Source organism: Ambystoma mexicanum, chromosome 4q, assembly GCF_040938575.1.
Source record: "Ambystoma mexicanum isolate Mex_15411 chromosome 4q, UKY_AmexF1_1, whole genome shotgun sequence".
Taxonomy (NCBI): Eukaryota; Metazoa; Chordata; class Amphibia; order Caudata; family Ambystomatidae; genus Ambystoma; species Ambystoma mexicanum.
In genome coordinates this window covers 1,064,609,410-1,064,626,072 of record NC_090928.1, presented here as the reverse complement: position 1 = coordinate 1,064,626,072, position 16,663 = coordinate 1,064,609,410, and the positions used below count along the sequence as shown (strand labels likewise).

At 43.0% G+C, this 16,663-nt stretch overlaps 1 protein-coding gene across 1 annotated transcript in view; it reads right to left on the bottom strand.

Moving 5' to 3' along the window:
* DISP1 (dispatched RND transporter family member 1) overlaps positions 1 to 16,663 on the bottom strand; it is a 222,608-nt gene that overhangs the window by 180,960 nt on the left and 24,985 nt on the right. The window contains exon 2 of the mRNA XM_069608619.1: positions 11,394 to 11,936. Within this exon, the coding sequence (XP_069464720.1) occupies positions 11,394 to 11,905 (512 nt within the window). The 5' untranslated portion in view covers positions 11,906 to 11,936. The remainder of the gene's footprint in view (positions 1 to 11,393; positions 11,937 to 16,663) is intronic.

Here is a 16,663-nt window from a genome sequence, read left to right as displayed (position 1 = left end):
ATGTTTTGCTAGAATATGTGATGATGTGTTTTGGTTAACAAGCAAATTACCAGTTACCATAACTAGTGTCCTGTAACAGGAGGGACACAATCAGATGGATGCAATGATGGTATGGGCATCTTACTGCAGCAAAAGTGTGGCGGGACGAAGCATTGCCTCAAATCAGAGCCCAGATTAAAAACTAACGAAATCGTTAACAGGAGTCATTTATTTTTGGTCAAGCTTGGAATGCCGATACTTTCTCAGTAGGTGCACTGTGTGTGTTGACGGCCCGTTTTCAAGTCTCGGGTACTTGTCTTTTGATAAACAAGTATAAAAGATTAACCCATTGCAACTTCACCATACTCTTTAGTTTCACAAAATATTTCTTGGGACTGTTGTCCCGAATACTGCTACACAGAGCGCTAGCCCAGTTTGTTGAGGTCAAGGGCATAAAAAACATGTTTGAATGTAAAGGCCAAGATATAACGAAGGTTTGGAGCAAAATAATCTGACAAAACACCCCCTGCCGAAGGATCGTGGCTGTCCCTTAATCTACCATGCTTCTTGGTAAATTAAGAATAAGATCCAAAGAAATGTTACCAGGGCAGCAAGGCTCAACTTTCTATCAGCTATTTTGAAGGGTCGTAGAAGATTGAGCTTCAATGCAGTAGTCCTGGTTAAGGGAGACAAGAGTATTGATGATGGTGAAGGCACACCGACTTATCCTTCCACATCTGCTATCACCTTTTGTATGCTGAAGCTAAAAGTGGAAGAGAAGCAGGAGGCCTTGGGATGGGTGGATTTAGCAGGAGCCAAGTTGCACAGCACAAGTCAGCTTCTACTGAGGACCATTACCGCTGCTCTGAACCACAGGACAAAAAGGCATTTGGACACATTTGCTGGCAAGACTGACCGATTGAAGAGATATACAACTATCTGTCCACTGGGCCTCCAATCACGTTATTGGCAATAGTCAAATATCACTGTTCAGTGAACTGGCTAAACCTGGTCTCTTGGGGTGGAAATGAGGAACCCATGTACTGAAAACACACATACCCTATTAAGCCTTCCCCGAGCCACTATGTCTGAGGCGAAGTGGGTGTCTAGTACTCAAGCCTACCTGGTCTTTCACCAGAGCAATGTTTAAGCCAGTGGGACTACTCTCACCCCCGTTGGTCGAGGAGGATGCTGCCCGACCACCCCACAAAGAAAGACATTTTATTAGTATTATTGTCAGTCAACAGAAATGTATCAATGCTGTGTTCTACTAGAACCCCCTCTCCCACCCGGTGCTGCCCATGGAACGGGTAGATAAGGCCATTATCAGCCTGGGTTACTAAAGCAGCAACCCGGGATGCTAAAAAATAAAATAAATGGAACGCCGCGTGTGTCCCGTTGTAGGAAGGAAAATCCTTTACCAACATGGCTGCCACTGCAAGGGAAGGCAGGGCTCAGTAGGGAGCCCTTTTTCTCTTTCCATGGTGGCCGTTAGAAGCTGAGGAATGTGCAGCTGCGGCGAGGGCCGCAGCAGCCAAAATAGGGTAAGTGGGGGTGGGGTTAGTAAAGAAAATAAAACATGGGGACAGAGGATGTGGGGTGGGGGAGATGGCAGCGGGGGAGCCGGCCATCAAGCGGCTTGGACGCGGGCTTACACCAGCAGTTCAAGCCCACCTTTCTAGCCACCCGATTGGTTGGCTACCCCGCCCAGGGTGCTAACGTATTATAGTGCATTGCTTTTACTTGTAGAGTAAGGAGCAGCATTACCTTCCAACACAAAAAGGAAGATCACATACAAATACAAACACCAAAATAGCCTAATTAATAGGATAACATCTAAAAGCACACTTCAATACTAATACAAAAAACACAGATTATGTTATTTAAAGAAAAATAAAATAAAACCAAACATTAATAACAAAAAAGGCTGTCAGGTATGAGCACTGCATCATTCCGCTCAGGACAGCAGTATGCTTAAAGAATCTCATAAAAACAGAGTTTGGGCAAAAAGAATACAACAAGTTAATTCCAGAATGTCCTTAAAAGACACAAAAGCATACGGGGTTGTGGGGCAAATCCCATGAGTGCATGAGTAATACTAAGGTGCATACATGAGGGTAGAGATCTAAAGCATGGTGTGTAAGAGGAGAGCAGTTAAGTCACTGAGAGGAATAGGTTTGTGCACAATGTCAGTGTGTGGAGTGTGGACCCTGTGGTGGTGGTTGGGGGGGCTGGAGGATGGGAATATATATATCTATCTCTAGAAAGACAACAGAATCCATTTCTCCTCACGCAGGTAATCCAATCAAACAGATCTGCTTGACCGTGCCAGTCTCTACTGGTCAGAGTACTATAGATGCAAGATTCCCAAAAGGCTGTCATGGCATTACTAGCCACTGTAAGCATTAAAACAATTATAGTCGAAGACCAGGGATCTTCAAGAGTATCTCCTTCCTTTTCTTTATTTTTAGTCTCCTTCAGCTAGATCTCCTCCGGCCTGCAGGTTATAAAATCAGTATCTCCCATCTTCCTATCTATGTCTCGCAATCAGCAAACCTTCTCCAGGAGTTAAAACGGTTACAGTGTTTTAATCGCAGCAATTCTCAATGCAGATATTTTAATGGTGGGGTTTTCACCCCAGTAATTTGTGGCGCTTTCTTTTTGTAAATGTGTTAGCCAAGTACAGGATTTGGGGGTGGTGGGTGGCAGGGTGAGGTGACGGGGGCAGAGATAGATTGTGGGACGAGGGAACCACTCCGACCTCCACATTTTAAAAAATTGTTTTAAACAAAATAAAACATTTTTTTAAAAAATTGCAAAAAACAGCTTGGGTGAAAACACCATGGTTAAAATAACCACAGTTAAAATAACCACAGTTAAAATCCAAAACACTAAACACAACTCCTTCTCTGCACAGCAATCTGCATGCACTTTACTACATGGCAACGACAAACAAATCATACAGTCTAGCACAACAGCACATGGGAGTCTGCAGAGCCGTAAATCACACCCAAGCTCAGGGAAAGGTGCAAACTGAACTGAAGCGGTCAACAGGACATAACTCTATCTCTTCCCGCTAACCCCTACTCACCCACCCCACACTCTTTCCTTTCAGATCCGCCAGAGCGCCAGTGGACCACTCCAGTGGTGATAGAATGATCTTTAAATGGCTTTGGATTAAGGCGCTATATAAATAACACATCATTATCATCATCATTAACATGAACAGAACACCTACAATCCAGGTCATACAATCAGCCCAGATATCCTCCACTCTGGGTCTTACAACCAGTTCTTCCACTAAACGATCTTACAGACAGCCCTGCAACATTCCATTGCTCCAGCAAACCTCGTCCTCTTGATCACCACAACTCACCTTCTCTGTACCACACAACTATCTTCCACTCTAAGGGAGCTGGCCCTTCTATATTGCTTGAACTGACTAGCTTCCTGCTGAATGACTAAAAGGGGTTTCATGCCCTCTGGGAATGCTCCATGGCTGGGAAGCTTTGTAGTCCGGAGTTCACGGGGGGAAGGGGGAAGTCTTTAAATGGGGAATCCCCCATCTTGGAACATATTTCAGTCTGTGTTTGGCGCTTGCTGGGAAGGAGTTGCTGGTTTGTTCCAATGTCTCAGGTTGGGGAGTTTCCCCTTCTCTGAAATTCATTTTGGTGACCTGTGCCACAGAGATCGGAGGATGTATTGACCATTACTTCTGTGGGGAGGGAGTCTGGAAAAAAAAACATTTCTCCTTTGTTTTGTGCAGTACTGGTATCCTTTCCCTTGCTCCTAATGGAGCCTTAAGCTGGTAATTGAGACAGTTCCATCCAGTAATCCTAATAGTGAGGGAAGGAAGTGTGTCTCTGTGTGTCTATTAACTGTGTGGGTGTGGACTGGACTTTATGTTGCCACTTTAGATATCAAATGGGCAAAGGATGTGCTTCCTAAGAATTCCCCCTTTTAGGGTGGTAAATACTCCTGTGGGTTACTGCGGTACCCCACTCCCTCCATTAGCTTCTGGATTCTGATTCTGTAAGTGTGTTTTGCTAGTCTGGTCCAGATTTTCCTCTGTTGGGAATGCGGCATTATGGGAGATGCAGTCCCTTTCTTGTAGATCTGTTAACATGGTTTGGAACGTCTGGGCCAGGGACATATTTTCCAGGGTATCCAGTGATTCCCCCGAATACATAGCATCGAATGTAAAAGTCTCGAAAAACAAAATGCATAAAAAAGCTTTTTTTGTAGGTAAAGGTTTTCTTTTTATTAAGATGTGTTTTAAGAGGAAAACAGGGGTTGTGCCACCCTCCCATTAAAAAAAGATGGGAAAAAAAAGCATTTTTCCGATGAAAGTAAAAGGTTCCATGGGGACTAACTCAGAAGAACATACAGGGTCCTTGTGTAGTGTTGGGGGACACTAGATCAAACCCCAACCATCCTGACAAGTTAAATGCAAAGCATGCACTTTAATATCCTCATTGCAACATTAGGATTGTCAAATCCATACCAGGAAGAGCCTCAGATGAGAATAGTGATGCAGACCCACTGCTGAACATTGCAGTTTTGAATTTCAGATGTCTTCCAACCTCACAGAAATACAGCTTCATGGTTGGCACCTGCGTTTTATATATTTGCAAGTGCTTCCCTTTTGAGGTTGAAGTTCTGTGAAAAAAACAACTCTGGGAGTATGTTATAATATTTAGTGATGGGTTGCATTAGAGCATCAGACATTCACCTAACAGGAGTTCTTTCTATTTTTCTTCGTTTACTAAGTGCTTCCATGTTAAGTGAGCAATTGTTGCAATATCTCCACGGCAGAAAACTACCTTTCAAAATCTTCACTAAGCAAGCACAGAAAACAGCAGGATAAATGTGGGAGGAGCTACTTAATGGTTTGGTGCCTTGAGGGACAATCAAGGGATAAAAAGACGAGCACTTCTTCCTTAGTTCCCATACCAGGAACAGCCTCAGAAGAGAACAGTGATGCAGACCCACTGGCTGAATATTGAGTTTTGACGTTCAGATGTATTGGAACCTCACCCTTTCTATACTCTTTGCAGCTACTCTATCCGCAATATCATCTGACCTAGTACGATAGTAGCAGTTGGTCTTCCTCCCCCTCCTTCCTTGTTTGTTTCCTCCCTTTCCAGCACCACATGAAATATCATCAGGTCTAGTACGATAGTAGTCGTTTTGTTCCTCTCCTCCCCCCCCCCCTTCCCTGCACCTCGTGTCAACTCTCCAGCTCTACCAGAAAGGTTGTCAGGCCTAGTACGATAGTTGCTTGTCCGTCTCATCTCCCACCGCCCTCCTCCATATCTTTGTCATAGCTCTTGCACCATCTGAATTGTTGCCAGGCCTAGTACGATAGTAATTTCACATTCTTAATGTCTCAAGGCCTTGTAGGAATATCACTATATTTTCCCTTGTTCCCTCTCTTGCCTTAAAGGGCTAACATTGTGTATAGGTGCTATACAAATAAACAAAGTTCTCCATCTTTCAAAATTGCAATCAGTCGTCTTTAACACTAAAATGCTGGTCCAACTGCTTCAGATTTTAATCAAATCTTAGCCTTGCACGACCACAGCATGAAAAGCCCTGTTTTTGAACTAATGAGTGTAAAGTTCTGGTCAATGAACATGACTTTGTCGGGGCATTTTCAATACTGTAAGAATTGGCTTTAGCTCAGCAAGCGAATCAGGTTCAGTAGTGAGAACCCCATAAAGAAGGAGTCTAGGCTTGTCACAGCTTGCTGATAGCGAGTACATTCTTCAGGAGGTGACAGTTGCGCAAATTATATGCATTTAATGTTTTGTCGTTTTCTTAGAGAGCACCACCTCAGTTTTTCAATTAACTGCACATGCTCTGAAGTAGTGGTCATGCTAATATACTGTGACAGAATGGTGGCAATATCGTAAAGCTTCTTTTTCTTTGCGCAGACCCCATCCTTCTACTCTTTTAAGCTGCAAGACCAGGGTACCATGTCCTCAGCTTTAGCTTTACGAATCAAACCTTACAGACTTTAAAGCTAGACGAGTATTCTTCACTCCTCAGACACCCATCAAAGTGAAGAGAGAATGAAACCGGCCAATATCTTCTGCATGCTAGAAAGTGTCATCTGGAAACTGGATTTCTTTTTTGTTTTGGGAAAGAAAGCGCTTTCCTCAGCACATGTTAAGCACTTTGTGTTGGGCAGGTCACAGATATTTATTTTAGCAATGGCGGCCCTACTTTTCTATTTCTAGGTATAGATCCAAACACTTCAACGTAACAAGTTTCAGTTACATTTGAAAATGCTGGATTGTATAGAAATTGCATGGATCAATCAATTTGGTATATTTCACAGCTATCAAATATAAAATAGCATGCGGTGTCTGTGTTCCATATTCAATACATTTAGGCCATGGAGTGACGGGTAGATTGTTCTACAGGACATGTGGAATTTAAAAATAAAATCCACACTTCTGTGCAGACAAGGGAAAATGAGCCATCCCAAACTTCATAGAAGCAGACCAGGCGAGCCCTGCTGAATGAGGCTTCCCTGGAAACAATGATGCTTTCTGCTGGCTACAGTCTTTAAAGATGAAAGTGAGGTGACTGAGAATTCCCCAATACAAATAGATGTTCTCTATCCACCATTTTTATTTTTCAATTATGTTCCAGAAAAGGAGGGTGGATTTTGGAAGGCAATACCCAAATACATTATTCAAAATTGTAATGTACAGTGCATTCTCACTGCATTTAAAATCAAGTGAGGTGTAATTTCAATCCAAAATAAATAGGCTGTGTATGCAATGATATATATAGCACTTTTATGTAGTCAGCGTGCAGCTCTTTGTAAACTATAATCTTGTTAAATTGTACCTAAAGTGTTTTCACAGAAATAGTTAACATTAAGCTGTGATGTGAAGACAGTACCAGAGCCCAATCAAGATCTGCTTGATCATGTGTGTTCTCTATGAAGGCCATAGCTATTTATTAAGAAATAGGAAACAAGAGCAAGGTTTAATTGCATAATTTCTACTGCCACAGAAATGTGAATCGAAAATCCCTCATTATTGAAATGGCACTATTAGTGAACAGAGAGGGGAGGGACACATATGCCAGTTTTTGTAAAATAAACCGCTCTCCGAGATTGGGTAGATTTGTGAATTTACAATGCACTGACTATTTAATTTAAATTGCTTCCATAACCCAAACCTGCAAAATTCATATGCAATATAGAATGTCTACTTTTAGTTAAATGAACAAGCGGGGAAATAAAAGAAACATTAATATATGAACATTCATATTTTTTCTATGCAACTGTTCTATTACATAAATTGCTAGCATTACTGGGGAAAGCAAAACTCTTTATATGATCTGCAAATTTAACTACGCATGGACAAGGAAGTATTCATACATTAACTGAAAAGCGGCAAAAGTAAAAAGGCGGCTTGTTATTCAGAACTTAATGCAGATATATAATTGGCAGGTAGTCGGATGTGTGTGAGAAATAGTGAGATTCAAACAGGTAGGTTATTTTCGTTTTTTGTGGACAAGTGGCCTGTGATAAGGGAATATTTTGATTCAGTTATTTAAATAAATTTGAGTTTTGATCAAACCCCTTGTTTCTTGCTCAGAATTGAGGGTTGGGACTTATACTAGGAGGATTCGATCAGCGTTGCCAGGTTAATGAAATAGCCATATTTCACACTGTGTCCCTAGTAATGCCCCCGAACCTAAATAGCAGTCTCAGTTCATCATTACTCTATGCCTCTGCCCCTGAAGTCTGTTTACCATACCGTTTACCAACCCTCAATACAGAACACCACACCTTCTCTTATGAAGCCACCTTCAAGCTCAACTCTCCTTTGGGGCTAGGGCTGTATGCAATCATGTGTGCTGCTTCTTCACACCTGCTCATTCGGTGTGCACTTGTGCAGGTCCTTCCATTGAAGCAACGGTTTGGGGATGCAGTCTTTTATGTGGGAGGCCTGTCAGGCGTGGTTCTCATGACCAATGGCATAAAGGCTACCAGTGCATAATTTAAAACTTAGAATAGCACTGTAATTGGCCCATACGGGACACATGGAGGACTTCTTTAACTAAAGATGTGTCAATTTTTTAGGGTAGTTGGATAGGTAAATATGGAGCTAAAGTACTGAACTCTGCCCAGGATACTTGTCTGGGATGCCACAACCGGTTGTAATGTTAGATTGTGGAATACTAACCCAAATTAAATGAATGGTTCCTGGTATTTGTGTAGCTTGAACGGTCCCTTAAAATAACAGTGAAAAACGAAGAACGATATCATGTGCATTACAGTGCCAGCGGTGCAGTCCTCATTAAAATAAGGGCATCTCTGTGCTCACTATTTGTTCATGTAAAAGTATAGATGGTGGACTTCGCCGCTGGATAGTTTGGGTTTGTTTGCCAGACAGTGTGTTTTTCTCCCGTCCCCTGGTCTCTGCCATTGCACACAGAGGCCTCTGTGAGGTCAGCCAAGTAGGCATCGAGAGTCCCCTTTCACTACTGGCAACTCCTGCTCTGAAAGATTAAGCACTGCAAGCGCCTCTCTTTACCCATGCAACTAACCATAACCATGTTGTACAGCTAAAACCTACCACAAACTAAATCTCTGTCACAAAAGGTTGTCAGAATCACAACGTTCACTTTGCTTGCCTATACGATTTTTTAAAGATATTAGATAACCAGAATTTCTGCAAGCCTGGAATTTCCCCCTTCTCTTCTTCAAGATCTAGATATAAAAAGCCCACAATGTTATATTTGTAAACTTAAATATAGTTCCAATTTCAGCCTTGATATTGGGACTACAAACCACAATTGAAATGTCGCAGGCATCGTCCAGCACAGTCAATGTAATACCCTGGAAGGTTATCAGGAATAGAACCTTTCGCACCAGGGTTCAGTCTGCTCCAGTGACACAGATGGGCTCTTCAAGAAGCCAATGAAATCAATGAACATTGTAGAGTACACTCTAAAACACGAAGTGGCAATGCTACCTCCACCAGAAACCAGAGGGTAACAACTACCCAGCCATTGGGGCATGAGGTCACCCATACAGAATTCATAATTCTTTTAATTCGCTATGCGTGCAAATTGAAGCAATTAGACCACTGCTCATTTGAAAAAAATAAAAAATGGTAGCACAAAATAGGATGACTAAACGACGCATTACTTGAAAATAGTCTTTCCATTGCAAATGGATTTTATACCAAGCGATTTGCGTATCCTTGTGCAGAAATGTATAGCGGAGGAGGACTTCACGGGACAATGGATTTTGTGGCTGATGTCTTACAAGCGCATTCAAGTAATGACAGACGAACACAAACAATGTTAGATGGTCATGATGGCTGAGTCTTAATTTTAGAGATCGAAACCAACTAAGGAGATCACACAACAATGAAGTTAGTCTGAAAAAGTAATGTTTCAAATTTACCATCCCATGCCCAAAGATGCTGAAACCTTACAAGATTTGAATTGGAGAGCAGTCCATGATTATGCACAAAACATCTACAGGTGCAAGGTCTATGGACAGAATTAAAATACTCTTAATCCACTTTAGCCATTTTGCAAACTCTGCAGGAGAACTAAATACGAAAATACAGACAGTTCTTTCCAGAAACTATGAAGTCAGTTACTCACACCATGCAAAGTGCATGGGCTAAACAAGGCTCAATTTAAAACTCTCTTGCAAAAAGATAGCATTAGGTCCCCTTTAAACTTTAGGGCATGTAACCCTGACGCAATGTGAAATGTTTAATCAAACTGGTATAACCAATGTTACAAAGTTTACTGGGAAAATCAGCATGGCTGACATACAAGTCTGACCCCCTTCAATTCTGCTCTCATCCAGACACACTCCAGAAGAAACGTATTCAGGTCTCTTCCGGCTCGTAATCTTGGGAATAATTTAATTGGTGCACAAGGAAAAACCAGTTAAAATGCTGTTCCCCGAACAGTCACACAGTGAAACGCTGGAAGTCTTCCAAACTGTGTGGGGGAGGAAGTCTTGTCGGGAAAAGCAAACAATCCCCTCGAGTTGTTGGATAGTGAGTAAAACAAATATTTAAATGTCTCAACTTGGTCTGAAAGTGTTGGCAAAGATAAATCAACAGCATGGCCTGGAAAGGGCAGATTGCTCAGATGAGAACCGTGTCTCTCCAGCCAGGCAGGCATCCATTTGGCATTCCTGGAATTAAACGTGATCGATGCTCAAAATGGCAGCACAAAACTTAGAGGAGTCGATTTCCCAATCCATAACTGGAACCCGTAAAAGAGCTTCAACCTGCAGCGTCCCAAAGATTTTCACTACACATATGCCATAGCTGTTCTTGTCCATTTTTGTTTAAAAGTGTACGAGGAATATCATTTCTAAATATCTTGGCAACAAAACATTTGTGTCAAGCGAAAGACACCAAAATGAAGCAGACTTGGCGGGTAAGACAAACAGAACTTGCGCAATGAGCGCGAAAATTAGAAAGGAGTCACACTATAACGGATCATGGGTCTTCCCTAATGCATAGTACACCATGCAAGATGAACAATACAACTTACAAGCAAACCTAACGTACTTAAATACACACAGAATTCGATGGTGGATTAAAGCATTAGAAAAATCCTTTTAATGAAAGCCGCATAAATCCAAAAGCATGCGTCTGCAGTTTACTTTACAGGCATGATTGCTTCATGGATATGCAGGCGTGAGCAGAAACGAAATGAACAAAACCAAGATTTGCATAAGCACACTGTGAATCAAATGCATTATAAAGACATGCAGGCTAATCTGTGAAAACACAACGCTAAAACAAACTTTCAACAATTGTCATTGACTGAAATCTCAAAATGGATACAACTACCATCAGAACACATACCACATGATTTCATTGAAACTGAAAGAAAAGCATGCGAAAAGAACGATGGTCACAGGACATAATAAACGTGCAATGGATTGCAAACCGCGCCTGTGTGTAGATTTGCTGTATATCAGTATTTGAATGGATCCATTTATTCCTGCAAACCTTGGCAGAGCAGCATACAACCTACAGTGCCAATATACAAAGGTGTTTCTCCAAAAATGACTTGATTGAGCTAATAGATGCCTAATGCAAACTTCTCCTGGTTGTTAACGTTGTAATGTAAAAACACCCAATCTTTCAGAAACAATTCTGAACTGGCCATGGTAGAGAAAGCAAGGCAGATGAAGCAAAAATAAGCAAGTACCTGACAAAGAGTGAACAGGGGCAAGGTGGAAGCTCAGCGGTCAAGCGGTTCAGTGAAAAGTCAGAAAAATAATACTTTCAGTTGTAATCTCCCTTTAAAAAAATAGCAATACATCCAACATTTTGCAAATATTCCTGCAAATGTAAGTCTAAGGATGGTCAGCATACCTGCAAACAGCGCAATGTACTCACCTTATATTGGCAAGGTGCTGCTGCACAGGTTGATGCTGAAAATGGTCAGGCCACTGATGATGGAGGCAAAATGATGGGGAATGTTGGAAACAGCAGGCAGTCTGGTACATGGGGGAATGGTTTTGGCAAACAGATGTTGCGGAGTACTCGGCGTGTGTCTGCAGGCAACAGGAAGTCATAGGTGATGGTGCCATGCTACCAGCCAGGGAATGACAATCTTGTGGACTGTTATGGCTGCTTACAGGGTGATGATATGGGCAATGATGGAAGCACGGCGAACTCATCACAGAAGTTCTTTGGTTGTCTAGAGGCAGAGAGGGTGCTTTGATTGTATCATTAAGCTGCAGGCATCCATTTGGACTCACTTTTGTTCTTGGAGCTTCCTTGGGTTTGAGTTGCTTGGTGGTAGCGTCTCCATCGGTGGCGGCAGCGAAACAAGGGCTGCTGGCATTGGATGGGATGCTGCCATTGCCAAGGACCACGCACTCACTCGTACCACTGCTCATAGCCATTCCCCAAATCCTCACAAATTAGAGGATAATCCTAAGGGAAACAAACAGGAGTTGCATTAGGAAGGTACAAGACTTCATCCTTGATGAAAGTCTAAAGAAATGTTGGTTATGCCATAAAATAACAAGCGCATAAAAACGGACTGAACAAGTGCCGCACAAAAAAATAATCAGGAGATGAAACAAGGATTGGAAAAATTAAGGATTTATACCAACAGATAACGCGACACAAAAATAGGAAAACTAATGAGCCACGGAATAGTTTGGACATTAGGAAGTTAATTGCATATAAAGTATGCAACAACTACACTGTGCATTATCAAGCTTTTGACAGCTGAGGGGCTCACTGTGCAAAGATCTTTTGCAACCATAAAAACAGCCCTTCAAAATGATGCATCGTTTGAGATTTTACGTAATATTGCACTGTCTGGTAGATTGTTACAAAAAGGCAAAACTTGATAGTTGGCTGTATTGAAACATTGTCACAGCAGCATCAATTAAATTATTGTTTTGTATGTATTGGAACAAATTAATTACATTTAGTATCATTCATGACACAATTTGTGTGACATAAGTGCCAATAAATGTGCCCAAACATATCATGTGAGAAAGTGAAGAGAAAATGAAGTTTAAAAAAAAGGCAAACGTTCATTCCAGAGGCTGGATTTAACAACGCATGTACCAGTTAGAAGACCTTGGGCCTCATTACGAGTCACCCGGTATGGAAATAATGGTGGCGGTAAACCCGCCGCCACCGTTGTTCACTTACCGGGTTATCTCAAGTCCTGCAGGCGGAGGTGTCATTCCCGCCAGGTTTGACCTGGCGGACGTGGAAACACCGGCCCCATCACGAGATGGTGCCGGTGTTTCCATGGTCCCCATTCCCATTGAGTCCTATGGGACTCAATGGGAATGGGGATTTACCGAATTCCAGTTCCGCAATTCCCGAGTCACTGGGGTTGTAATGCCCCGGTAATTCCGGGAATCATGGAGGCGGAATGGTAATACGAGTCCGGCGGTTACCGCCGGACTCGTAATAAGGCCCCATGCCACACTACAATGGCATGGCTGATGCACCTTGGATGCAGACACAAAAGCTGGATTTACACTATTTTCACTATGTTACAGTCCAAGTACAATGAGGGTGCCCTTATAGGGAGGGCCCTTCAGTAAAGTGGTGGGTTAGTGGGGAAAAGAATGGGTGCAGGTGGAAGAGGAAGGAGGGACTGCAGGGCTCTATGGAAACCTAAAACATCAAGCGTGGCTCTGGCTGAGCAACAGCAAGCCTACGGGACTATTGTCAGTGGGACAGACTGAAAGCAACAGAGCTCAAGCAAATAATAAGAGCCTAGGAGGGAGCTTTCCACTTACATATAGTCAACCACCTTCAGGACAACGCACCCTGTATCCAGCCATTTCTGAATATTACTGTGCCTATGTGCTGGATTTAGAGAAACTCCCTACATTCAGATTTTCTGAATCTGGGTCCTCACTGAAATCCTGCAAGGGGAACCAGTTAGAGCAGGGTCCGGAGATCTGCTGATGGTGCACAGGGTCTCTATGCAGCAGGTTCACCAAGATGACAGTAGCCTGTCAGCACTGCATCATCCAACTGGAAGCTGATTTACATGTTCCAGTCTTGTAAGAAATGTGCCGTGTTAGGGAGAATTCTCTGTTTAGGCTGAATTTCCTAAACCTAGTGAGTCCCCCAGCAGCCTTGCGGGATTTCTGGAGTTTGTTTTTTTTCCATCCTGCCAAGAGTGGGGCTCTTTTCTCCTGCTCTTGGACATGTATGTGTGTAATTCCTTTGAATGTCAATATGTTCTATGGGCTATGGGGTCTTTTACTCCATAGGGTCTCATATGTTTTTCTATGTGTGTTACCCCGCACCCTACGTGCCGTAACACGGGGATGTCCTAGCGGACCTCCACCATAGACTCCATACCCGGGGACTGACTACTGTCTCCCCGGGCATGTAAAGTCACCATTGGCTTTACTAGACCTAAATTTACTAGCAGAACTAGTACAAACCATCTTATTGTGGACGTGCTAGTAGGGGTAATTCGATTACTCCTGGATCTGTTACTCGAGGGGGCACTGTCCCGTCCCCCCTCGTCGAGTTTTGGCTGGTGGCAGTGGAAACTACTTGTTATGTTCGACCCCGAACCTAACCCTATGGGATTCGTCCCATTGTTGGAGATTGATACTTTTTCTCATTAATCTCTAACGTGCCACCGATCTACTTCTCTTAAATAAGTTTATCGGATGGTATTTTCTGCCAGAACTCGGTTTGTAAAATGGCATCTGTGTTGGTCTCTGTAACTCCTAAACCAAAGGTCGAGCCCTTTGTTCCACTTTTGGCGGGCTCTGTACAGAGACCCTCCAAAGTGGTGCCATTCTGTCTGGGTTACCACAGGGGTGTGGGAGGGGGTTTAGGCACCCTGGACCGAGTTGCCTTGTCAACTCTGGTCGCACTCTGGAGTGATTGGCCCAAGTGGTGAGCCTCCCCGCTCACCACTTAGCATGTGTTGATTGACAGCTAGGCTGAATGAATGGGGGTTTTCTGCATAAAAGCAGGGCTTTTGGGACTGGATCTTCGGAAGTCGCCACAGGACCTAAGAATCCGACGAGGGTAACGCTGAGCCGACCTGCAATGACACCGCCGGTGGAGCCCTGCTGAGCCGACTCACCACTTCCCGATGACAGAGGAGATCTCCCTGCCGGAGAGTCTCTTCCCCTGACTGGTGGGAACAACCAGTCCCCTTTGCTGTTTATTCGCCTCAGGACGCAGTGGTCGAATTGCCTGTGCAGCGCACCTCGGCAACCGGATAGCCACCACCCCTGTACCGCGACCAAAAGGTGGTGCCTTGTGACGGAGCACTCCGCGGCTGGTCTCTTCCCTAGTGGTGCACCAGACTTCACTTTTCTTCAACGACGAGATCATCTCTACTCTTGGCAAAGACCCGACGAGCATCCACCACCAGGAACAACTGCCCCCGCCGGAGCTGCCCTCCACAACAAGGTACCGTGTCCGCCTGGCTTCCCTTTCGAACGGTTCGAGTGAGGTGTCTTAATCCTCTCCTTTCCGTTGGGTCGCCTCCAAGCTTTTCTCATTTATGGTTCTGAAACTGGTTCAATCTGCCGATAACAATTTGCTACAAAGACTGGAATGCATCTCCACTAGAGACTTTTTGGGACATATTGCCTTGCCTCTCTCCGAGTGGGCCTGGCCTCTGAGCTTTACGATCTATTGTGGTTCTTGCCTTCCTGCCTTGCATTTTACCCGTGAAGTATTGAACTGTGTTGATTTCGTAACCTGCCTATCTTTTTCTCTCCTGTCCTAACTAATATTAGAGTGCCATCTAGGTTGAGGTATACACCTCTGTCTGTAAATAAGTGGTGCCGGTAGAACCTACACTTGTCGAAATATTGCTAGGGGGATTGATCGTTTCTTCTTCGTAGAGTAATTGTGTTTGATTTGTTTGCCGTGAAAGTGCCATAGTGTTTTTGATAGATGTTTCGTTATAAATAAATACCTTAATATCTTTACACTAAGCCTCGTTGTGTGTTTGCTTGTCTTGCTGTGAAGAATTGCCCTATTTTGTATACTCCACATACTGCTCAACTCTTCTTGAGGGAAGTCTGACTGCTCAGCCACAGCTACCAAGTGAATCTGTGTGGTACAGACTGCTACCAAGTGGGTTCACCGCCAAACACCTGTAGTCCTAAATCTTTTGCAGTGGTCCCAGAGGGAACTGCACAGGTTTCCGCCTAACACGCCGTTAAAGGGATCCTACGAAAATAACCCCACATAGGTCCTTGTGATTATTATAAGTGACGTTTGAGAAAGCTGCAAATAAAAACATTTTTTTAAAAAAAGTACCCACTGTTCCTCCAGCCAAACTATTATAATATATTCACTATTTGAAATTATCGAATTCTCCTATAACAAAAAGGATGGTGGCTGTTCTGTTCTTTTTCGTTCTACTGTAAACAATTATTAATCCAGGTACTTCATACTCCTTCATGTGATCTACAATCCTCTGAAATATTGCCAAGAAGTTAGATCACCTTCTCTGTTTTTTCATCATAAAGCATTACCTCAACAAAAAGTTTATTTCATATTTCAGATGACGTCCATCTCCCCCATAACCCTGCGTTCTCAAGCATGATAAAATGTAATGATGTACTTTTGGTTCACGATTTCTCTCAGCTGGTCATTACTCTCGCGCAGAAAGGCAACCCAACCCCTGAGATTCCATTATTTCCTCTCCTACTGTAAAAATTCAAAAAAGCCCTACTCCCTTTGTAGTTGATTAGTGAGATCACCGTTATTCCCCTTTCTTGCTCTATTAAGACTACCCCTTTGATTACTCAATTAATAAAAGATCCAAAAGAACCAAACAATCCAGAAAATGTGATTACTCTAAAATGTCAATGTCCTCTCTAAAAAAGGTTCTTAATATCATCAACCTGACCGACTTAAATTCTGACTTTCAAGTTTACGATCAAACCGTTTCAATTTTATGAATTAAACAGCACCCATTTCACAAAAGAATGGAAAAAAGCACAGTTACCCCATTGTTACTCTCAGGCTCGAAATCAAAACAAAAAAGGCAGCTGTACATGCCGGAACACCTTTGGGGTGCCCAGCATAATTGGAATGTCCTCTCCAATCTTTGTTCAGCCCACTGTCATTGCAAAACACCGACTGCTGAGGCTAAAGCTTAAAGGGATAGTTCACTCAAAAATGTTATTGGC